Here is a 25,796-nt window from a genome sequence, read left to right on the forward strand (position 1 = left end):
ATATTTACAGAATTATATATCTATGGCAAACAGATTCTCCATATCCCAAGTCTTGTTCTAGAAGATTAGCACCTGTTTTAGGACTGCTTATATTAACAAGTAACTAATGAGCATTAGCAAAAGCAGCAGCACACAGGTTCTGATTTCCCATACTACTTTGTCCTTATTAAAGCAATTGAAACATTGTTGTATTCTTATTCTTTAAAATTCATTTAGTCTTTTTAAGGACTCGAGTACCAAAGTACTTTTCTAGCTCACAAATTTTGGTTATTTGTGCAGTGGGTTGTTTTTTTCTTACTCAAAGTCTCCATTGCTTGGTCTCCTGATCCTTCTACACACAACTGACAGTGATAACAGTGAAATTCAGAGCCCTTGGAAAGTTGCTGCATCTTGGCTGGAACACTTTGCTGAAGTAATAGTGATTCCAATAAACAAACAGGCATACTCATTTGCAAATCAATACCAGACTAGGAAATTGAGAGGTGCCATTATCCTCTAGAACCATTAGAACCATTGGTCTCTTGACCAATTTGCCCACAGCCGCCGAGGGTGTTCATAGCTCCAGTGCTGTGGTAAAACACAGTTCACTGTGTTCACTCTTAATTACAGCAGCCAGCATAAAAGCTTCAGTGGTTTAGTGAGATCTTGTGGGGTTTTGTGGTTTTGGAGAAGTTTCTTTTTAATAAATTTTTGGTCAAAGTGACAAGAATTTACTTGAGCTTTATACATAAGCTAAGCTCCCGGACACAGCATAACTGGGTCATTACCTCTCTGTAAAGATTTATATATACTCTTAATTCTAACTTTAGATTACCAATTATAACAGCGCAAATGTATCTTATTAAGTGCCTATGTAGATCATTTTAACATCAGCAGCACTACTTATTTACCATGAATAACAAGTCAAATCTATCACAAAGGGAAACTCTAGAAAGGGGAGTGAAATAAAAGGACGAGAGAAAGACATTAATTCTCTGGCTAGCAAAGTTGAATTTCATTTTTCAAAGTAAGAAAAACCAGAACTGAGATAAGAATTATGCACACTACACTGTGGCCACATCAGTGTGTTTGCTATACCCCTGACATATGAGGCAGCTGATATCAGCAACAGGAGCACCAGTACAGCCAGGTTAATTTAAACACATCCATAGACTTCCTATTTCAAAGACTATAGAGCTCAACATTCCCTTTTATCGTCTCAGTAACTTCTAATTCCACGTAGCCAGCCAGGCCTTTCCTCTTCACATGCCAGGAGGACCAGCCCTGAAATGCCAAAATTGACTATTCAGCCTCAGGTTATTCACAAATTTGTTGATGCTTTGACACTGCCACTGAGTCATTTCATTCAGGATTGCTTTCCTTATCATCTGTGACTGCAGCATTCCAAAAATTTCATTTGGAAACCACAAATAGCAGTTTCTGCTCAAGTCACCATTGAAGTGCAGAGAGTTCTGGGACCAAAGCCTGGCTGATGTTATCACTCACACTAAAGCATTCCTCATGCTCCCTAAGAGATCTCTGCTTTACCATGACACAGCTTTTCCCTGCTCACTCATAGTCTGACCTATGGTCTGACCTTCTTTACCTTTTTGTATCTTCATCATTCACAGAAAACTCAGGGCTGATGAGCTTCAGTGAGGTAGTTTTTCTATGCTTTTCCTGTTCCATTTGGTCAGCATTGCAAGACCCCTGCATGAATAATGCCCAATTCCAAAAGGCTTTTAAAGACATAGTTCTTCACCCAGTTTATGCTGAAAGGCATCAACACTATTTGCAAATATCAGTAGAGCACATCAGAAATGGGAACGATCTTAATGAGCTGAAACAGAAAAACCCTGAAGACCTTGCACTCTTTGGTTCATTTCTGCTCCAATATCTTTATTCTCCTTTTCAGCTGCACAAAATACAAACATTTACTCTCTGTACTTCTGTATTTCCAGACATACAAATTCCTTCCTAAGTGACTGGCATGGTATAATCTGCAAGTTGTACATGCATATATAGATATAGAATACATACTTTACATACACATTTTTATATTTATATATATATATATTTATATTACATAAGCACATCTATTTTACTCAGACATGCTCAGTACTAAACACAATGGCTATAAATTATCTCTATTAAGTAATTATTAATTAATTTTATGGGGTTTTATGGTCCTCCTTTTATTACTATTTTGTCTCCTTGGTATTATTTTTAGCACTTCTGCAGGCCACAGATTTTTTCAATTGGACAGGTCCACTGCTTATTTGCCCTGGATGCTGTAACCACCTTATTTACACAGGGGCATTTCCAGTGCTAGGGTGCCTCCTGTTTATGGGAGCCATCAGGGATGAGTCTGTCTTGAACTGCACACTTTTATGAAGAATTCATAACTGTATCCAGGCTGAAATGCTCTATTTTCTAGCTGGTTCTTACTCTCAATCAAGATGCATTCAGAACTGACATTGATTTTTAAAATACCTTGAATGCCAGTACAGTTTAGAAAATTAAAACTGTGGTGCAATGAGTTTTGTTTGGAGGACTTTTTAATGTGCTGATGTACATCTCAAAATAATCTCTATACTCTTTAATAAAATTATGGAAAAAGCTTGTTAGGGAACTTGTAACATTTTCAAGTCAATATACTTCCATTAAACACACAGTGTCATTGTCATACGCCAACGCTTCAGGATTTTTTTTTTCTTTACAGTATTATCTAAAAATAATTTTAATGCGATTTTTTCCTTTGGAAAGCTGGAAGCAAAATATGAATTATATATCAAGACCAATCACTCAAGGTGCTTTCCTAAAGAGTGTCCTTGGAACCCAGTTGCTATTTGCACACACATTAATAAAGTGCAAAGCTTTAAATCTGATTGCTTCAAGTTAAGTGGATGGGTCAGTGCCAAACAAATTGATCTCTTTCAGAGTGCATGGTCTGTAGCAAACTATATCTCCATAACAATGAAAGGACTCCATTCAATATATAAAATAGACTTTTAAAGTTACCTGAGCACCCCTTTAAATGCTCTTTAGCACGGTATGTGCAAGCTGCATTATTTACCTGAAGCTAAAGCAAACACACACTATTTAAAGAGAGTTTTAATATTTGACACAGCATGTAGGGGTTAAAGGCCACATGAGTGAAAAAAGGATCCCTGGACTGACAGGACAATCAGTTCTCTCAAATGAAACAACCAGGGGTCAATGGTGGCAAAGACATACCTGGCAGTATCAAATGAAAGGATGACCTTTTGGGCAAGTTCTTGGTTTGACATTTAGAACTTCAATCCCTGTTTCAGACGAACTCAGTAAATTGCCTACTTTCTCTGTAACCCCATGCCCCAGCTGGCAAAAAAGGGACTAATGACCCTCTACCTCCACATTTAATGTTCCGTAACAATAATCATTGGGTACCTGTCTCAACAGAAAGAGATCAACCTTGGAAATTGATCTTTGAATAAAAGCTATGAAAACATATCTTAACAAAACCCCGAACAAGCAGTGAACAAAAACAATGGTGAAAACAGCAAATGTCTGTACAGAAACCTGATTATACTTTTTTTCTCTGAAAATTTCAGCAAGAAGACTTATTCAGTTTAAAGGTATTACTAAAAATGAAAACTATCAGAAATTATCCTTAGGACACAAAGTCCTTCCCCACAAAGGATACTGTCAGAGCTGCTTTTATTCCCTTAGCCCTCACACTGGAAAGGAAATGCTCCAAGACCTGAAAAACTCTCTTCTCTCTCAGAAAATTTTACACACAGCAGAAAAACCAGCAACAAAAACATGTCATTTCTACTGTCTACCAATGTACAGCTTTGATTGGAGGACAACACACAGAGCAGCTACACATTGGATAAGAGCTGCAAAGACAAACAGAGCCCACTCCTAATTTGTCACCCTGGGGCTCACAGCGACCATCCAAACAGGTGATATAAACCCCAGCCCACACCAAGTGCTCCCACTGCCAGCCTGTCCCTTCCTTCCACATGCCCAAAGCAGCCTTTGGAACCCTTGAAGACATCTTCCACGTGGCTGCCCTCAGAACAATTAGATCTCACCACAGACCTTTAAGTAGTTTCTTCTTGCCCTGTTTCTCTCCCCTGAGATCAGAAAGTGTTTCAGACCTGTCCGTTCTCACTCTCTTCAGTCCCTTTACCTATCACCCCATTCCTTCTCTCCCTTGCACCTGCACACCCTCTAACACAGGGTTCACTTGACTGAAACTGTTCCTACTGACATTCACTTTTTTAAGCACACTCTAAAATTGTTACTGTCTCCTGCTGGACTTGCCACATGCTTTTAATAGAGCTGATGGCATTTCTTCTTGATAAACCTCCTCTTCCCAGCACCTCTCTACTGGTTTTCCTCTCATGACACTCCAGCAGTCTCTCCAGGGAATACTTTTTGTTAAATTCTCCAATTTCCCAAGGAGGGTCCTACACCCATTCACTCTTGTAATCTTCTTTCTCTACATTAACTCCATCCAGCAAGCAAACTAGCAAAAATATCCCTTATCATTCATATGCTGATGAATCTTTATCTACTTCTCTGTGAGACATTTTCCCATATTCTGGTCAGTCTAAACTGACTGCTTTCAGGATATCCCTACATGCTTCATGGGGATAAGGAGATTTCTCAACACTCTCCCTTCAAAAGGCAAAGAAAATCCTTTTTTTCAGTCAAAATGGAGAGCCAGAATATCAGACCTGCCAATTTGGAGTACAACACAAGTGTCATCTTTGACTCTTACTTTTCATCCAGGATAAACCCAAAATCTCAGAGATTCTCTAGACATAATCTTTCTAATAAACAGGTTTTTTAACCCATCTGTAATGCAGAAATTCCTTTCCCAGCTCTGATGATATTACATATTGATTACTTCCAAGTTCATCTTTCTGACCTTAAGAATCACAAGCTCCTCTCATATCTCAGTGAAACTTCTGCTGCAAAGAGGATCTCTAACTCCTTTCTTTGATCATTTCACCCAACTCTTCATATTGCTTCTACAGCTCCCATGTTACCTGTCACATCAAAGATATGCTAACAATCTTCACTTCCAATACCACACACTTTTTATTTCAATCTTTCACGTTATCTCTAACTCATCATGAAGATTCTGGCCTTAGTGTCAACGTCCTTCACCTACCCCTATTTATAGAAGCATTTCCACAAGGATTTTAAAATCCTTTGTTTGGTATAGTTCAGTTTAATTTCTTCTGTTTTCTAATTTCTAAGATCATGAAATGAGTACACCATCTGTGTCCCATAACAACATTCAATCCCTTTTATTCCACAGATATCTTTATCTGTCATTTTTTGAACACTGCAAATTCTTTAAGGACACAAATTCATACAGCACTCCGCAAAACAACATCCCAGTTCATAACAAGCCACTCAAGTACAGAAAGCACAAGCAGACCAGTTATAATAGCACCAGGAAAAATAATTATTAGCATAGGACTTCACTCTCTTTCCAACACAGCTCTTGAACCCTTGCTAGTTTTGCGGCATTTGCCACCCTCCAAGGTCCGCAGGTAAATGAAGTTACACCTGGCACTTGGAGCTGGCGACACTCCACGCTGTTCCTCTGACACAGAACACTCCTTGCCTCAGGAAAAGGCAATCTCCTTACAAGTTACCACTCTGTCTCAAGTTATAACCTTTATTTAATCAGATCTATCTGCTTGTCCTTGATGAACAAGGCTCCCAAACATTTCTCCCATTGCATTTGCAGAGTGCTCCCTCGACCCTCTGTTTTGGATTTTCCAGGAATCCTTTGAAGTGTGAAGGAACAGAAACACTCAGAGTTGTTTCCTACACAGGGGGCAGAGCCCCAAAAAGGCTCATCCTCACACCTACACTGGGTGCACAGAGCTGGAAGAGGAACACAGCACCAGTCCTAGGATGCCTTCCTTGGGATTAATCTTAAACCCACGTAAATCTCACCTGAGCTCTTCTCTCCTACAGAGCACTAAACTGTGTGCTGCCAGCAATTAGTAAAGGCTTACATTGATTTTTTAATTAGTTTGAAACTAAAAATAAGTCTTGGGTAAATATAATTTTATTTCACGGGCTAAAAGCCGCTAAAAACCTCCTGTGACGAGATGCCAAGCAGGTGTAAATTATTATCAGCAATTATTACTCATCCCTTCCAAGGATAATGGCCTTCTTCTGTGACCTCTGGGACAGCAAACAAAATGGATCAGTGATTTTCTCAATCCAGAACAACAGGTCTAGAAGTGCATTTTAGGGGTGAGATGATTGTGCTGAGTCCTGTACTCCCAAGTCAGTCCCTGTGCTTAGAAACTTGGAAAAAGCCAACCTGTACCTGTGATGTGTACACACTGGTGTTGTAAGTTCAAAAATTTAATATTGAATAATTACAGTATGTATATTCTAATCCCAGAACAGTCAGCTAAACAATTCACTAAATTTATATGAAAAAGTAAAGCTGGAAGATGGCAAATAGCTTTTTTATGGCCATTACTTTTGTGATTTTTGTTAGGCAAACATATTTTTCTCATGTACCTGTGCTGCTTTTCTGCCAGAGCCTTACAATAGGCAAACACTGGTATAATGATGAATTGCAACTGCAGGAGCCTATTTTAAAATTAATCATCCATAATTAATTAGTAATATCTCCTTTCTGGTAAATTATACCTAAATTGCAGAAAATTATCCTTGCTGAGAATGATAAAGTCATCTACAGCTTTGCAGAATTTCAGAGAAACATTTTGCATATATTTATGTATTATAATGACCACAGATATGTCAGAGTATTTAATTCCACTTTGCCACTATACTAAAAACACAAATGCACAGGAACTTTATCTTTAAATTGCACAGTATTCAAGGGGTCACGCAAACAACCTGAAGTGAAATAATTTGGAAAACAGATCCATGAAGGAGTAGGTGGAGAGAGGGTTAGTTTTTGATAGCCTTGTTATTTTAGTGCCCACTAGATTTGTCCTGTCCCATCTCTTGCAAAAGCCAGCACTGAGTGGTTTAAAGGCAGTCCTAAATAAAGTGGATTGTCTGTCCCAGTATAACACATGTCTGTTTCCAAACCATTAATAGATCCTGTTCCTTCCAAAAACCCCAAAAATAAATGCAGCCTCTCCTGACAGATAGAATCTTCCCTATTTTAAGGTTAAATCTCTTCACAGTTCTACATCAGCAAATGAAAAATAACAAAAAATGTTGAAAAAATTGGTATGTTAAAAAAATTAATGAAGCTCACAACACAAATGAATGTTAATGCAAGATTTTTAAACAATATTTTCAGCTAGATGTTTGGCACAGTTTCCTTTAGACTTGATATCTTTATGTGTGGACAGCAGCAAAATTTTGCAATGACTCATGTTTTAGCAGCTGAACACCTGCAATGAAATGAGGACCCAAAAGTGCACTGAGGATGAAGCATTTGGAGCAGGAGGAAAGCCTGGTTCCTGTACATACAGATTTAATGGCATTTAAAAATGCATGATCCTCTACGTATATGCACCCAGTCATCAGATTCAGAACATGAGCAGTGAAATCAGGTTCTTTCACACCAGACATCATTGCTGACACTGAGAGATTTGGTAAAACTGCCAGTAAAGCAGTATTTAGACTCAAAAGGCATTGTGCACCTCCGGCCAGTACATCCAATTTCCTTTTTTTTTTTTTTTTTGCTCAATTGACCCATAAAGCCTCACAAAACTGCTATCAGCTATTGCTAGATATACAAAACTGAACGCAAGCCTCCTGCCTCTCAAAATTTCAACATTCAGGTTCCAAATCTCAACATTTTAGTGGAGTAAAACAGAAAAAAATTATTGTCACTTCTACCTGCAGTAGTAAAAGGAATTCCATTTAAATGAATCTGTGTAAGCAATTCATAAAATCATTTGTTCAACAATTTTCCCCCCCTCTTCACAGTGTCTACAAATCCATGTAATTGAGTGTTCCAAACACATTTGATTGGGATCCCTGTGAGAATAACCCCATCCCTTGGATTAGTCATTGTGAAGAAAAATGTAGGAGGGTTTGTGTTTTGGGAGGTTTTTGGCCCAGTGGAAAGAAACTTGCTTCAAAGCCAATTTATCCCAGAATGGGAGGGCTTTGTTTACACTTAAGTTTTCGCAATTCAATGAAGTTTGCTTGGGCTTTAATTATAATTATTATTCTCTTTAAGCACAAAGAGTCTTAGCATATTGAAAATGTCAACAATAGCAGACAAGATTTTAGCTCTAAGGAGGAAATAGAATACCAGAGGAGGATTTAGAAGAAATAAGGCGGGTATAATTTAACTTGAACTATTGAAAGAAGAATGGATTATTTCTACAGTTCTGTTAGCAGCACTCACAAATCACTAGCAGCTTTTAAACATGGAAATTGCCTTCTAAAATCAGAAGAGGCATATTATTTTTTTCCCCAAATTATACAATAATATTTTGAGATGTTTGTATACTGCATATAAAACAGAGATATGGACTAATATGCTGTATGTTTGTAACATAAAGAGAAAGAGAGAGAGATGAAGTGCTAAGTGCCAGAAAATTATTATTGAACTTTTTTCCTGTTAAATCCTGAGAAGTGAATGTCCCTGGAAAACTATTTCATACAATTGCTTGTGGGTGCAAATTGTTCCAGATGCCATAAATACTTCCTTCAGCTCCAGTCAAGTAATAGCATGTCACCAACTGCAGAAGGGAAGAGAAGGCTGGAGCATGGTTCTCTAACAGGTGCCAACTGAGAGTGCTCTGAGAGGAAGGAGCTCAGCATCTTCAGTGGTCAGGATGGAAGAAAGGCCACAAATCACTGTGAAATGACCCCAAAAGCCCAAACCAAAAGCAGGATATCTATAAAGAATCACTCAGAACACTTAGCAGGAACTAGGGTGAAAGGGAAACAGTGAAGGCTTTGCTTTCCAATGAGGACACTGTGAGGTGATTATATAAACAGGGCAGAGATAAATTACAGCTGTTTAACACAGTGTTATACTGGAAATTTTTAGCTTCAGCTCAAATTGGAATTGCTGTGATTCACATAGCCCTGCCACATTGATAAAGCAGTTTTGTATTAATTTTTAAAGGAATTAATCTGCTCTCTTTTATTATAGTCTTCTTTTTTTAAGCTTGCTTACTATCCTAAGCATGCAGAGAGTTCTGCTTTAGGCTGCTGTGCTGCAGGGATATGCATACAACCTTCCTGCAGTCAGCTCACCAGCTTACAGCCAATGCAGGCTCACAAGGAACTACAGCACCTTCAGAGATCCACCTCAACAAAAACATTTTTCACTTCAGTGAAGCTGCCAAAAATACAAGTAACGCTGAGTTAAAGGTTTTGTAAAGCTGATAATGCCTTCTATATTCAAGTCAATAACTACATGCAACTGGGTTACAGCCTCCATTTCACCGGTGTTCAAAAGCAAAGTTTGTATATAAATACTGCAAAGAAGGAAGAGTCAAGTCTATGGAGCAATTGATATCACCTATATTTATAAAGGCAAATCCTATTAAAATACATATCCGAAATAAACCATGGGTTCTTGAAGAATTAAGAAACCAAACCCTCCACAAAGTCAGGAACTGCTCACCTGCCACCGGAAACTTGAGAAGTGCTGAACTACAAGATCCTTTCCTCCTCTTCAGATAGGTTGTATATAAAAAGTACAAAGTCTAAACTTATTCACACAACACATGTTTCCTGGCAGAAGGGCTCCTGGGTCACCCAGAACATCCTGCACACCAGTTCAGGACAAACTGCTAGCCTGATTTACCAGTGTTTTACCTAGAGAACTCCTGAATGCCCTGCAGGACGGTGCCTCCCTGAACTCCCCTGCCCAGCACTCCCATTGTCCGACTGACCTCCCTGTTAGAAAGCATTCCCTCTTTAGCTTTGGGTCATTGCTTCCTGTTAGACATGCCATGATCACCTGTAATAATTCCTCCTCCTCCTCTGCTCATGTTTCCTCTCCAATGCCTGGCAGCTCCATTCCCCCAGGCAGACTGTACATAGCGTGTTCCTGAGGCCTCTCCTCAGAGCTCGTGCTCTCCCATCCTTTCATCATTTTTGTCACCTCTATGAACTTCTTTCCATTTATTCATTTCACTCTACAGCCCTAATGATAAAAGCAATCCATACAAATAATACCTCTACTTGCAATTGGAAAAAACACATCCATTGCTAAGTGATAGAAGCAGGTGAATCCTCACTGTCTCAAGGAAGGGGCCTTTAGAGTCTCAGATTCCTATGTCTGGGCCAAAGAAACTAACAGAAAAAGTAAAAGTTCTAAATCTTCCCATTTCTGAATTATTAGCTTTTCTTATCGCCTTGCAAGAGGATCACATATTTTTCAAAATACAAAATTGTTTTCCCGGCACACATACACTTGTAAAGACTGAGACAAATATATCTGGGATTTCTACAGGTGGAGAAAGGAACATTTTTCTCAACTGTTTAAGGAGAGACACTTAAGATTAGGTTTGCTTCAATCCCTAAATGCCCTTTTAATGCACAGCCTAAGATAGTTAACATTTTATAAATGCATTTACCATCCCTGTTCTGAATAAAGGCTGATTCCAGGTTTATAGCAATATCATTGAAAGTACTTTTTTCCTTCTCCTCTCCATTCTTACCATCAAAGCAGTTTCATAACAAAACACTAAATCTTGAAAACTTAGGAAAGGTCAATAATTTCTACTGCAGTAACTTTGGCACATGAGAGAACCAGGCACTGAGATGTTAAGACAGTTCAATGAGAACCATGTCTACACAAAAATTAGAGAAATTGAATTCTTCCACAATTCAAAAGTTTTCCACACGTGAGATGGCAAAGTCCCCTAACTTTGTACATCCAGAATCAAATGAGATCTCTCTGGCCCACAAAAGTGATTATGAGACTGAAACCCAGACCTGTATTTTTAGGAAGAAAAAATCAATTGCAGTATCAAACAAGGCAAAATAGACCTTGTATCAGCTTCCAATAGCTGGTATCTATGACTTCAGCTAAGAAAAATCTGTTAAATCTGTGTATTTCAGGTTTCAAAATCCAAACACTGTTCTTATTTTTGCTTTGCATTTCACCAGAGGGTTGGTGTTCAGCACCTGGTTTTCATGAGGATATGCTATTAGCCAACACATTTTAACAAATCTGGTTGAAATTTGTCAGATAGTTTTCCCTACCACAAAATATCAACTCAGCAAAACTGAAAATCTTAATAAGAAACCTCTTTTTCACATGAAATTTTCCATTTCCAAATTTAAAACCTCTTTGTTCTTCAACTTCTTTTTCTAACTGGAGTTAAAGAAAAGGGAAAACAAATATGTGCAAAATCAAAAAATAATATCCTTATATTTTCTTCCAGCATTGTTACTTAGATTTTTTTCAGAGGGCTTTTATTTCCCCAGAAACTGAAAAAAAAATCTCAAACAATTTCCAAGGTGTAGAGTGAGATTGATAACAACAACAGTAAGTATAGAGCAGTATGGTACCTATAGTAAAAAATACCAACTGTGGAACTGAGTAAAGCCATCAAAGGAACTTACTGCCACACACTGTGAGCGATGCATTTCAGTAAATTACATAAAAATGTGTATTTCATTTAAGCTGCAGGTTGTTATTCTAGACTCCTTGAAAATGTGCTGTAGATAATTAGTTGCACTTATTGACTGAGATACTGAAGAACAGCAGTCACTGTAACTCTCCACAAAATATAAGTTCAGTCTGGGAAGGATTCTCCCCTACTCTGCACCTTGTATCTTCAAGCCTTTGGAGAATTCCTTTCTAAGATTTAAATTTTCTCTTCAAAAGCTTTTCTGAATTAATCAAGATTCAATATAGGAAGATTGCCAAATAAATTACTTTTCATTTCTGCCCACTGTTAAACTCCTGCAGGGAGCTGGAAATATGTCAGGGTCATTAGTCTTAATGCCTATAATGCACAGTGCTTTAAGGTGAAGTGAGCAGTAAAAGAGTTTAATACAGTTTAGTACAGGTCCCTACCCTGGAGAAACCGCAGGGCTCTGGCAGGGCACTCCCCTGGCTCACCCAACAACCCCAGAGCCCTGTGTGTCCAAGGGGGACACAACTTCCACCCAGCTGGGGTCTGGATAAAACATTTCCCTTTAACCTGCTTTGGATGGTCTGTTAGGAGTCCCTGGCAATGTGCATTTCTGCTGGAGCTCTCCTATGGAAACAGCTGACCGAGCTGTGGACAGCTGCACACACTTGGAGAGCACATAACTCCCTCATTCTTCTACTGGAAATGCCTGTGTGTGCACAAACCTGAGGAGAATTTATCCCTCTGCTTAGTCTTTTCCAAATTACCTTTTTGCCTCAGTTATTTAAGGTAAAATTTACCTTGTTATTTAAAAAAATCACTAATGAACACAAATGTGGATAATTTACTAAGGCTAAGGCTGTTATGGTAAAAAAAAAAAAAACCCTAATGAGCTAATTTGAGTTGATTTTTTTTAATTTAACAGGCTTTGATGGAGCAAAACTGATAATTGGAAACACATCCATCCACATTTTAATTTCTTGGTTCAGTCATATCCCTGGTTAGTTAAAAAAAATTCAAGCCCCTACTTTATTGCCAAAATCTTAGCTAATGAATATACAAACTTAGAAACTGAGGCTCAAATTCTCATTCTCAACTCTGACACAGAAAGCACTGTAAAATAATTCATTATTTAATATTAAGAAAGCTGGATAAAACTAATTAATGACAAAACTTAGCCCACAGCACATTAATTAAAAGTTTGCCCAACAGCTACCTCCCTGTCCTAATTAGCATCACTGATTTCAAGAAAGCACTAAGAAAAGAAGACAAACATATAATTCCAACTTTATATTTCATAAAAAATCTCTTTGATTCAACTTGCAACCATCAGTAATGTGCCCCTTTAATACAAATTTGGAGACTTCCACAGCAAAGACAGCTCTCTCAGGCACATTGTGTTTCATTTCTAATAGATTATTGCAGATTTTTGGGTCACTCATTAACAGTGGTTGAAATCCAGGGCAAAAGTATTGATACAGAAGACAACCAGACAAAAATGATTACCTCCTAGAGAGCTGTGTATTTTATTATATAATATCTGGCCCATGTTGCCCCATTTGCATTAACCACAAAGCAAGAATTCCATGGAGCATGTGACATTTCAATTCCCTGGCACTAGAGTCTGACGATCTTATTTGACATTAAACAACCAACACTGTCAAAAGGGCAAAACACGGGTGATAATCATGTTTTTGAAATGTTGATGATAAAAAAGCTGTGCACTGACCTCATTAATGAAAGTCTGGGCTCCCCGTGGGCTCAGGAGGAGGATGGCCCTGCGCAAGGTGTCCCGGTAGCGGTTCAGCTCCTCCGTTTTCATGGTGGTGAAAAGGTTGGAAAACACTCTGCTGATGTTCCTGTCCACTTTTTGTAATGATACATCAAGTCCCAGCCTGGAGGCCTGGTCCAGAAATCCCTGCAGTCCCCGTATATCTGCAACACAGAAGGAAGAAGGAAAAAAAAGTAATTAATTAATTAAAAAGATAATATAAAAAGCCACTTGCATGAACCTCCTCCAGTTAGGCAAACAGCACTAATTAGGTGGAAAAGACTTTTTTTTCATTTTTTTTTCCTGCAGTGCTCTCTGAAGAAGAGTATTCCACACAGCCATTTTCATAGTGAGTGCCAACAGGGAAACTCCATCAGTTGCCTTCCCCTGAGGTCTGAAAACAACTCTTAGCCGGCTCATGCATTTGGGTGGCTCTGCAAGCCTCCCCTGAGGCTCAAGGCTATGGGGTTTAACACTGAACAAACAAAGTCCCACCCCAACAGCATCACAGGTCAAATGCAGAAATTTGGGGGCAGATAAATAAGCAGAGGATAAATGACTCATACCTAAACTTCTCACTTTCTATAACCTCACACAGTTGCCTTCCCAAGGAACAAATACAAGATCCAGAACATACAGAGCCTTCCTTTTGACTTCCCCTTTTTTCCCCTGTCCTGGAAATAACTTGCCTAATCACAGATTTTCCATTTATCCATAAACTCATAAAAGAAGACACAAAGCCCCAGGGTAATGACAATATATTTTAATGTTTAAGAACAAAACAAAGTGGTTCAAAGAAGATAAATCATGAAAAGAAGACCCTTCAAAACATGTTCCTAGGAACTCTGTGCCTCAACTTCAGGATGATTTGAAAAAATATATTTTCCTTAACCACATTTTTGGCCATTAACATGAAGGAATACATTTCATATGTTCATGCTGAAATCTGTTTGCTCAAACTGTGTTCAATCTTCATTTATACTCTCAGCATTTGTCTCTAATAAATGTCTGAGGTTTTATTTTGTAGAAATTTGGAACAAGAAAAAATCAAAGCTTATATTGAACCAGGTTGCTCTCAAAATTAACAATGGCTCAATCACAGCTATACCATGTCCTTAGAAATCCTTAATTTTATGGGAAAAACATCTAACTTGTCATGAATAACAAAGTATTGAAGCCTCTCACGTTCATTTGTCACACTTTTGTCATTAAATTTCACCTCATGGGTGAAGCCAAATGGAGGAAGTTAGAGCAGGTTTACTGGTCCCATAGTGAAACCTTCTCTTCAGAAAATGTCACTGTAACTAACAATCCCTCCAAACGAAACTGTACCAGCTGGTGGGATAGTTTGAGGGGTTTTTAAGTCCTGAAGTAACCAGGTTGTGACAGTGCTCAGGTCAGAGGATGGAGCCCAGTGCAGCTGAAGGCAGGAGCACTCCCTGCTGCCACACCTGAGAGGGCTCTCAGACCACCCCTGAACATGGTCTTTCATGGCCACAGAATACACAGGTGAAGCCCTTGTCATCCTCCTTATAAAATGACATATGAAACCCAACATAAGTAACATCTTGTGAGGATACACCAGTTTAGCTCATGTGCAAGTGCAATGTATTAGGGCCAACTACCAAATGTCACATCAAAAACAAAAACAAGCTGCCCTGAGTAGCTTCACACCTCTATCCAAACATGAAAATGCTTGTTCATGCGATTAATTTGGCTTCAAAAATCAGCTGAATTACAGAGAAACATCAGAAATAGTAGAAACAAAACTTGGGTTGTGCCAACAACAGCAGTCTCTGTACTGAGTTTTTAATTTTGGGTTTTTTTGACATGATCATGCAGCCAGCCAGGCACACCATCAGGAAAGGTGCACTCATGAGGGCTGTGCTGACCTTCTGCTGCTCAACTCAGGCAAGTCTAGAGCAGTTTTGTCTCACTGTCACAAACCTTAGACTTGCTCACCATCCTAAATCCCCAGTCAGGGGGAAAGGAAGGTGTTTATTGGTATGCAGGCATTCTGGAAAGCAAGCGAGGACTTCAGCACGTGTATAACTGCTAAATATTGCAGATGTGCTAAAATAATGACAGTGACAAACAACTATAATTTACTGGTTAAAGCATTTCACAAAAGTTGTCAAAGTCAGTTTGGATTTTGTGAATTTACATTCATTGGACAGCATTCATTACTATACCTGTGCAAACTTTGTGGATATGTGTGACATAAAACACAAAGATTTTTCTTTCAATGATGTTCAGTCCTTCAAAATTACTGCAGTGCTTAACAAGCAGCAAGAAAATCCCCTTTCTCATGGTTTAGTAACCACTTGTCTTTCTGTGCAAGCCTCCAAAGAAAAGCTGTTTACAGAAGATTAACTGTGCTGATATTGCTCTGGGGGGGTTTTGCCTCATGTTTTCAGCTGACCTGGTGAACTGCTGGTTAGAAATGTTCTTGAAGACAAGTGCAAAATACTTGATGCACTTGATCAGACTATCTGGACTTGGAAGGGCATTGTATATTCCCTTTCAAACCCTTCCCCCAAGGAAAATGGACTATTTTCCAGTTTGAGAAATGGAAAGGATTCTGTTTTTCCAGCTAGGTGAGAAAGCAAAATCTGAGATGGATGAGATTGTCCAAGCTCAACTGTGCAAGCACAATCTGTGAGTTTTTCACAGATAGAAGTGAATGTGAATTTATTCAGTGTTGGCAATTAGAAAGAACTGTGTGATGATACCTTCCTGAATGCTGACATGCCTGCTCCTACTTGACACAAGGAAAAAGAAGAAGGCTTGGTGGGAATTCAAAGGTGGAAGTGAGAACTGAAGAGAATTGTTTGAAGAGGTGAATAACAACTTTAGGTGCCTACATAATGGAATCTTTTTTCTCAAATAATTACTCACAACAATTACCAAGAGGGCAATCATTTCTTAAAATGTATCAGTACACAAATACACAAACACATGCCCATATGCAGGAGCATCTGTTTATAAGACATAATAAATTAGGCTCAGTCTTATTTTATCTGACATCACACAAGGAAGTGAGTGCCCTCATTTTTTCTCATCCATTTAGAAGATCACAAGTCCATGCAACACTAAAGAAAAACTGAGCTTTGCTCCACAGCAGCTGAAATTGAAATATTCACAGGTACAGTTATGAATTTCTTTCTACTTCTCATAATCTAGGACTGCTAACCCTTCATTTTCTTCAACACTAAAAGGAGTTTGATACAGTTCACATAGAATTTCATGAAAATAAAGGGTTCTATAAATGGTGTTGTCCGTTAAAATACAATTGTTTCCTGCCTCTTGTAGTCTTAACAGAGATTTTTATTAAAATACAATTAAAATACAATTGTTTCCTGCCTCTTGTAGTCTTAACAGAGATTTTTATTAAAAACTTTGGATTCTAATATTAGAGAGCTGTTAAGGACCACTGCTAATGAAATAATCCTTGTGCCCATTTCATTTCACACTTTGTAGGCCAAGTATAGCAACCCAAATTCTCACTTCAGTCTAGAACAGGACAGACCAGTTTGATGTGGGTACACAACCTACAGCTATCTCTGCCTTCAGTCTTACAATTACTTGCTTCTCTCAGGTTGTAGCCTACACTTGGCCTTTGAAATCACATAATCCTACTTTATTTTCTAATTGCCCTTCTGATTTTAGCATGCTCAGCATCAGGACTTTCAGAGGCAATATTTGAACATTTCCTGTTAGATAACATCAGTTGCTCAAAGAGGATGAAACACTTTAGAAGAAAAACTGCGCTAGAGAAAATACACTTCTTCTAAAAGAGATCCATGACACCACACAATAACTGCGTAAGTTCACAACAATCTAGTGTCAACCACAACCATGGAATCAGCAGGCCTGGAACTGGAACTAGAAAAAAGTGAGACAAGTTTAAAAAAAAGGTGAATTTCTTATGAACTTTGTGCCTCTTCTGTTACATCTGACTAGAGAGAGAATAGAATCTGTGTCTGAGAGCCTTCATCCTTATGCTGACAGATAAACCACATGTGCAGCTCTGACAACAGGAGGACAGGACAATTTTAGGGATAACCATTACAAAGAGGGAAGGAAAGCCTTGATACACTGCTAAGATATGAATTCTGTCACTGTGACAAGAAAACTAATGCTTGCCATAAATAAAGGGTTTTACTGTGCTATAAGGAATAATGGAATATATAATTTCCTGCTGGAGGTTAGGTTGGGTACTGTGCTGGCTGATTGGAACACAAACATAAAAGAATAGCACTAAATGTGGCATTACATACCCATAAAGCTCATTGTCACCTACAAAGCACTTCATTTTTATTACATTATTTATAATCTTTTTTATACAAAAAAGTTCCTAGAGTTTACTGTAGCATTCATCTTTCATGAATTTACAGGATCTGATTCTTGGCCTTGACAAAGGAGCTTGAAGCTATTATTTCTGTGTGAAACAGCTGTGTGGCTGGGCACAGCTGGCCTTTTAGGATGGCTCATTGCAGAAAAGAATTTCCAGGAGGTAAAGAGCACTATATCGTCTTTTCAACACCAGTTCCTAACCCCACTTGACAGAAACAGAGGCAGCACATGGCCAGGAAACATTTTACTTTGGGTGGAAAACAGCTGGAAGCAAACTGAAGTCCCAAGCTGGAGCTGAAGGCACAGCTGAAGAAGCAGCAGGATATAATTTCACACCCTGTCATCCTCATCCAAGCAGATTCTGGGAGGAATAAATGTCGTCACCGAGTTCTGTTTTCAAATAACCTACGCAAATCCCTTCACTGGTACATTTGTAAAAGGGAAAAATAAATAAGTGTGAAAAACAATGAGATCAGGCAGGAGATGGTGAGGTTTGGAGTTTTCTCATTTGCAGATTGCAGGCTCTACACTTCACACTTTTTTTCCCAGTGTCAGTTTTATTTGAGTGTTGTTTTGATGATTTTTAAAGCAGTGAGAAGAGTATCAGAGAGGCTTGGATAGTTTCATTACTTTAGCATTTATACACTTGCAAAAATAAGTTAACCTTTTCCAAGAACTGAGGATGGGTATTCAAGGCATTGTTCTTTATACTTAAATTCCAAGCGAGAAGAAAAATCAAGTTTCTTCTCTCATTCAAAGATATACTTTATCGTCATTTTGATTCTCTTCAAATTGGACAATTATTTCATTTCTTGGCACAGAATAAAACACACATCTCCAGGATTCATTGATTTGAAAGATAACACATAAGCACTCGAAACATGTTTCCAAAACCACTTCAGTTTCGTGGGTTTCATTCTTTTTATTTTACATTGGCTGTTCTCCCTAATTCTCACAGCTGCCAATTGTTTGCATTGCAAAAATAAGGGATAATATGCCTGGTGTTAGAAACAGAGACACATATCCTGATGATTAGTCTCCTGCTGCATTGTCAGCTTTCTGAATAAATTATTTTCAATACCATCTTTGTGTCCTTGCTGCAGATAATAACCCACTTGAAAGATTCGAACATATTCTAGAATTTTAGAAAACTGAAAGTGGACATACTTCAGAAGTAGCTCTTATTATTCAGTCAATAAATAACAACTTTTTTTCCTCCAAATGCTAGAAAGACAACTATAAATGTTTCTGAAAGGCAATTATTTTGTCCAAATCATCTAGAAGAATCAGATTTTGAACAGACACTGAAACTTTCAATCTAAAATACTCACAGAATGATTTTACCTGCTCAAATAGAGTGATGGGACCAGAAAGTATAACATAGTCTGTTACAATGGATATGACTGCATTAATATTAGAACATAAATACTTATTCGAGCCAAGTAAAAATGTGAAATGATATTAATAAAATATATTTTCTACTTTTTTTCTCTGCTCTTACAGTGTCTCCCCAAGCTTGTATTTCTCACTTCACCTTCATCATTTCCTCGGGTGTCTTTGCCTGCCATATTCCCACAATCAGTGCTAGTATAATTTTTTTCAACAAACATTCAAACTCACATTTTCAAACTGTGTCTAATTTAGTTACCTCACTCCTAATTAGGTTTTAGTTCAAGAACTTTCTACTAAAAAAAATTCTTCGCTTCTCGCATGCTTTTAGATATGCCAGAGTTCACAGTAACACCTCTGCAATTATATCCCAATTTGCTTGCCTTTTTTTTTTAATAAAGAAATGAAGTCAGTAACAAAGTAGTCATTATTATAGCAAGTAGAGAGAATATCAAGTAAAATAAATCCATTAATTAAATTGGATACTTTTTACTATTCAGCTTAGCTAAGAAAAGTTGGACCAAATGAGACCAGACAGGAAGTTCTGCTGCAATCTGTGACCTGCCTCTGATTCACAGAGGGTCAACCAGGAGAAACTGTGGGTGCTTCCCTTGAATATTGTCCCAATAATCCAGTTTGCGGTGCAAGGAATTCCTCAGGTAGGTGTGGTTTCTCTGTATTTCTATGCACTAATGATCCATGAAACCTTACAAAGCTTTCTCCTTTACACAACAGCTCAGCTTCCTTTAAGCTTCCAAATCAGTTGACAACCAGCATAAAAACTTGGGAATTTTCAGAATTCCACTGGATCTCCCATTTCCTAATTTTACCTTTTTCTCCTGGACAGTCCTACTATCAGGGATCAAGCACAAAGCAACATTGCCTGACCAAACAAGCCTAGCAGCTGCATAGTCCCTTCTCAAAGACATGAGAGAAAAGCAAAAAATGAGACATTTCAGGGAAAAAAAAAAAAAAAGCAGATGGCTATCAGAAATTTAAACTTTGAAAAATGCATAGAATATTGATTCACCATTTAAGTTGGGATCACAGACTGACCTTTGACCATCTGTCCACAGAAACAAAGTCCTACCATGTGTGTTTCAATCCAAGCATCAGGGTTAACCAGATGCAAACTTCTACTCTGAACTCCTTGTAACACCAAAGGTTGAAGTTTCTATTATGGCTGCGGAAATTTTCCATACTGCCCACATCAATATTATTTTCAGACTTGCAAAGATAAAAACTACTTTGAATAGAGTCAAATCACAGGTTATTTTCACTCCCAAACAGATGGAAAAGGGACAGAATGCACCATGAAGCCAGATGCATTGCATGCATAAATAGATGCTTTCAGACTCATCATAAAAGGTTAAAAATATTTAAGTTACTGTGCACAACTGGTGTTTCACACCTGAAACAGCTGATCCAATGTGAAGGTAACTACTGGAGCTTCTCAGGAGGCCCAGAAGCACAAAAGCCTTTTAAAGGCTACAACAGCCCTTTCACATTTAGCATGAAAGGTCAGCTACGGGTCTCTCCTGCTGGATTTTAACACTTAGCATTCAAAAGCACAAGGGAAAGCACCTCAGGAAATTCATTACTGTTGGAAAAAATGTGGACATATGCTACAACTGATGTAAAAAGGGAATTCACTGAAGAACCAGCATTTCTATTCAAATCATCCACTTGATTCTTCCAAGTGCAATAATTGCCAACTGTTTGCCCAATGGTAAACCACTGAAATGAGTTGTAATAGCTTCTCACCTCACTACTACTGTTTATATATTAAAATACCTTTCAAGACACTGCACAGTGCAACTGCTGTATCCTCTTGTGAGACCAAAAATAGCAGAACATATGATTCTGCTGATGTACAGCCTCAATTGAAATGAAATATTTTTCACATAAACTAATTTCAATCATTGCATTAAATTGCTGAGTTTAATATTTGCTATGACTGAGTACCAGAAATCTAAATATCAATCCACCAGTACCTTAAGAAAGCACAACTTTTTTCTCTTGAAGGGCTGAGATGCAGCTTTCTGAAGTCATACTATTTTACATGAATAACTGAATTAATAGTACCCATTTAAGATGTTGGGACTGTAAGTCTGTCAGCTTTCACAGAAATGCAGCTGTTACTGTACGGAAACTTTGGTTATTGTACTTTGATATTTGAAGTACATCCTTCAGAAATAAGACCAGTAACCCTAAACCAGGGATGAGCAAACGCAAGGAAAAGCATCCCAAAACAAACCAAATGTGCCAAGGGCATACCTGAAATAGAGAGGCAAAGGTTCTCTCTTCTTATTCAGAAAAAATCAGAAGTCACCTGAGGATCTGAGAGATTCATTCTGTGTGTGCATAGCTAAGTGTCCAGCAGGTAAGTCAGAACCTCATCCCTTTGGATTTAATGGATGGCAGAGAGAGTCTCTCCCTTGTTTAAGTCACCTTTAAATACTGCACATTCTGATCTCAAGAGAGATGGCAATGGAATTACTGCAGATAAAGAAATTAAATCACTCCTTGAGGAAGGGCTACTGGCAGGGAGACCTTGTCCTTTCACACGTGTGACAGTAATTATTGTGTGTGTTCACACAACACCTTTCAGCTAAGGATCCCAGTGTACTTTATAAACACCTGGACAGTATAAAAAAGTATAAATACATGACACAGGAGCTTGTTGCTCTTGCCTACTTAACTCCAAGTCAGCAAATAATAATTCAACTCTTTATTGGTACAGCCTCCCTTTGAACATTGTGTGCAGTTTTGGGGCACCAAAATATGAGATATAAAGCTGTTAGAGAGTGTCCAGGGGAGGCCACGAGGATGGGGAAGGGCCTTGAGGGGAGGAGAGGCTGAGGTGCCTTGGTCAGTTCAGCCTGGAGAGGAGGAGGCTGAGGGGAGACCTCACTGCAGTCACAGCTTCCTCCTGAGGGGCAGGCACTCATCTCTGCTCTGTGTGACAGTGACAGGAGCCAAGGGAGGGGCCTGGAATTGTGTCAGGGTAGGTTTGAGCTGGATATCAAGAACAGGTTCTTTACCCAAAGGGTGGTTGGGCACTGAACAGGCTCCCCAGGGCAGGGGTCACAGCTCCAAGGCTGACAGAGCTCAAGGAGCATGTGGACAATCCTCTCAGGCATTGATGGGACTCTTGGGCATGGTGCTATGCAGGGCCAGGAGTTGGACCCAAGGATCTTTATGGGTCTCTTTCAACTCAGCTTCTGTAACTGAATTACTATTACTATCAGCTTCTGTAACTAATTACTATTCTGTAATTCTGTGATTGGAGAAAGTTTCTCTCATTTCTGTATGTTCAAGTAAAAGTTATATGTCTGGGCATACAAACAGCAGAGAGGCCATCAGAGTCAGCTCTAATGCTGTTGGCACCCTCCAGGGATGGAGTCTTCACTGAGCTAACATTCTCCATAAGGTTACTATTTCTCTACCAGTCTCATATTTTTCATAACCAAGTCCTTAATGATGTTCATTTTGTACTACTTCCACTCTCCTGCACTGCCACTTGGGCAGGTTTCACTGCAGTGCTCACCTTGCAGAGCATTCAGTACCAGGTGGCTCAGGGGCACTGAGCCTGGTCCCCAGGAGCCCTCTCTGACCAGGTGGGCAGCTGGCTGCAGGTCTGACCAAGGCTCTGTCACCAGAGCACAGGCACCAGATGGACACAGCTCACCAGGAGCCTGAGATGCACAGAGCTCACTGCCCTGCCAAGCCCATCCTGAGCCTGGCCAACGTTTGCTCACGTGCTGGCGAGGCAAGGACAACCGTGGGCATATTTTTAGCTCAGAAACAGGGAAGAAGGACCCTATAGACAATATTTTATTTACATGATGTCCATCAGGCTGTAATCAGTATGGTAGTATTGGCAGCTTGATTTCCATGGATAGCTGTTTGACTCACAAAGAGCATTTTTATACAGACACTGAATTTGGAAAAAGAGGAAAAAAATGCATCCTCCTTTAAATTCCTTATTTTTAAAGCCCATTTTTGCAATATAGTTTCCATAAACCTCTGCAGAAAAATGCAAAGGGATTAAAAAAAAATCAATTGTAGACTCCTCTTTTCTCCAGTGTTTTCTAACAAAAGCGAGATGAGAAGGATCCCTACTGAGATAACAAATCTCTTGGCAGAAGAAAAAGGGAATTGAAAATAAAAACGAAGTTCATGTCACATCTAATGACCACCAATTACTCCCTCTTGTAGGACTCTGCCAATAACAAAGAAAGAAAAAAAATCAATTGCCAATTATTCATTTGCATGATGACAACTACTGTAGTACAACAGCAAACACAAGTACTCCATTCTCTAACAAACGAACTCTGAACCCAGAGTGGGGGGAAAAAAAAAACCACATAACCAACATGCTAGAGAACAAAAATAGATCTTCTTGGTTTTGTTCATCAGCTAAAACTTCTCAGGCTTCCCTCTCTTAGCTCCATGCTTTAGGAACAAAATGGGTAATGATTACTGAAAAGACAACTGGTCACTCTGAGGTGGAACACTGCAGCAGGACTACTGTCAGGAGGCTCTCCACTCATCAGATTGCAAACATTTTTACAAACTGAAAAATGAGATGTTGCAGGCCTTACTCTCACAAACATTCAAGTCTGTATTTTGCACTGTGTGAGGAAACTCAATGCCAAGTCCCCTCCCACGTACAAGATCTCTCAACATATGAATATAGTGCATAGTTACTACACACTGCAATTTATTCCTTTGATGATGATTATCAGGACAAACACTTAAAATGCACAGGACACACTCACACCTTTCTGGATGTGAAGCCATTCTTTCCCAAAACAGCAATAAAATACACAAGCAAAAAAAGCTTCTCAGCTTTTTAATCCCTGCTGCTGTGCTACTCTTCCCTCCAAGCTACAATCCTGATAGTTTAACAGCTTATGTTCATGATGGAATATCTGGTCTTTGTGAAGGCACTGTGAACTTTTTATTTTTTAGCTTTATTTCTACAGAGCAACAGCAAAGAGAAATATTAACAGGCTTAGGACAACAGTATTTCTTCATTAAATACTCAGCTGTAGAAAAGGATAATGGTAAATAGATACCTGAGGAATCAACTCTTCACATGCAAAAGCAAGACCTGTTGGGGTTCTCAGTCTACTTCAGTGGCAGCAGGGGAGCTCTATTTGCCTGTTTATGAAATTGGGGCTTCCTATAGCATCTCCTTTATCTGTATTTACAAGTAAATGAATTGAGAGATCTATCTGCCTCAGTAAATTTAAATTTGATTGTAACACTCAGAGATGAAGCAACTCAACTCCCCCAAAATCTGACAAGCTTTTATCCACTTATCACAGCCATTAATCTGAAGGCCATTTAGGAAGTCCAATACACCCTAAGGTTAATATTTCAAGAGGTCTTACTTTTTTCCCCCCTAATTAACTTAATTCCTTAGCTAATGTCTTCTAATTTACTGGAAAGGAGTCAGGCAACTCCAAAAGTCACCAGAGGAAATGTCACCATTAGAAAAGGATGTGAAGGACATCTCTGGCTGAGCAACAGCAAGCAGGTGCTGCTATCTTTGGTGGGTGCTGGCAAATCCACACATCTGAACATAGCTTACAGGAGCAGACACTGGGCTGATTTCAGTTACTTTAAATAAAGCAATAGCTTGGAAAAGGACAAGATGTTGTGCCAGAAAGGATAGGACGATGTTTTACTGCCAGACATCTCAAAGTCCATCAATCAGGTATAGACAAGACTAATGTAATTACTGACTCCTCTTTTTTCTAGTCTTGTGGAGAAGCTGGAAAGGGGAAAACAGAAACCCCTCCTTAAGAAAAGATTATAATTGCTATAATGCACTGAAATGAAAACAAAAAATATTAAAACTATAGCTGATAAATCCACATTACTTTCACATATTCTATTTTCTGAGGGAAAGAAAAATCTAAATCTGCTGAGTTCACAGGAACAATTCAACTATGTGATGTTTTATAAAGACATGGAAAGTCTATTTGAACTCCGGATGAACCACACAATAGTTTTATTTTTATCTTTTATTCTGCTCTTCACTCCAGGCAGAATCAATTTCAGGTTTTTATTCTGGGGACACAACACATCAACACAGCACATAGCTTTAAGATAACTTCCACATAGTTTAACTAATCATAAACGGAGCAGATGAGAACTAACAGTTCTCATTCTACTAAATTTTTTATGCACCAACTATAGGTAAGGCCTCTTGCAGCTGTCTCAGGGTTTGAGCTTATTGATCATGACAATCATCACATTGTGTACGTTCCTAAATAATATGTTCAAGCACTTCTGCATCTGAAACATATTTGGTTGCTATAATTAATAACTTGAGGCAGAGGGAAGCAGTGTTAGAGGCTTCTTATCAGGAGAATGTGACCCAGATCTCTGAAAGGCAACTTAAGAATGCCAGCTGGAAATCTTTGGAAGGCAAAATAACACTGAATGGGCTTTTCGGTTGACTGTTTTGGAGTGGGTTTTTTTTTTGGGTGTTTTTTTTTTTTTTTTTTTTTTTTTGGTATGGTTTCTTTTTGGTTTTGGAGGTTTTTTTCTTAGATTTCCTTGTAATTTCATCCTTGCAATTTCCTCCTTTGAGCAAAAATGAGGTTCATTTCAGTTCAGGTATTTCTTCAGATCTCTTCACTCACTCATATAATCATCTTTCTCACTGTCAAGAGGTGCTCTTGGTCAGACAGCGCATGAACAGACTTCAACTGCAC

General features: G+C 38.7%; 1 protein-coding gene across 3 annotated transcripts in view; it reads right to left on the bottom strand.

Moving 5' to 3' along the window:
* Positions 1-25,796, bottom strand: part of GRID1 (glutamate ionotropic receptor delta type subunit 1) — a 479,753-nt gene that overhangs the window by 199,780 nt on the left and 254,177 nt on the right. For all 3 annotated transcript variants that reach the window (XM_058810534.1, XM_058810532.1, XM_058810533.1), the window contains one exon: positions 13,276-13,481. In XM_058810534.1, the coding sequence (XP_058666517.1) occupies positions 13,276-13,481 (206 nt within the window). The remainder of the gene's footprint in view (positions 1-13,275; positions 13,482-25,796) is intronic.

This window comes from Ammospiza caudacuta, chromosome 9 (assembly GCF_027887145.1).
Source record: "Ammospiza caudacuta isolate bAmmCau1 chromosome 9, bAmmCau1.pri, whole genome shotgun sequence".
Lineage (NCBI taxonomy): Eukaryota > Metazoa > Chordata > Aves > Passeriformes > Passerellidae > Ammospiza > Ammospiza caudacuta.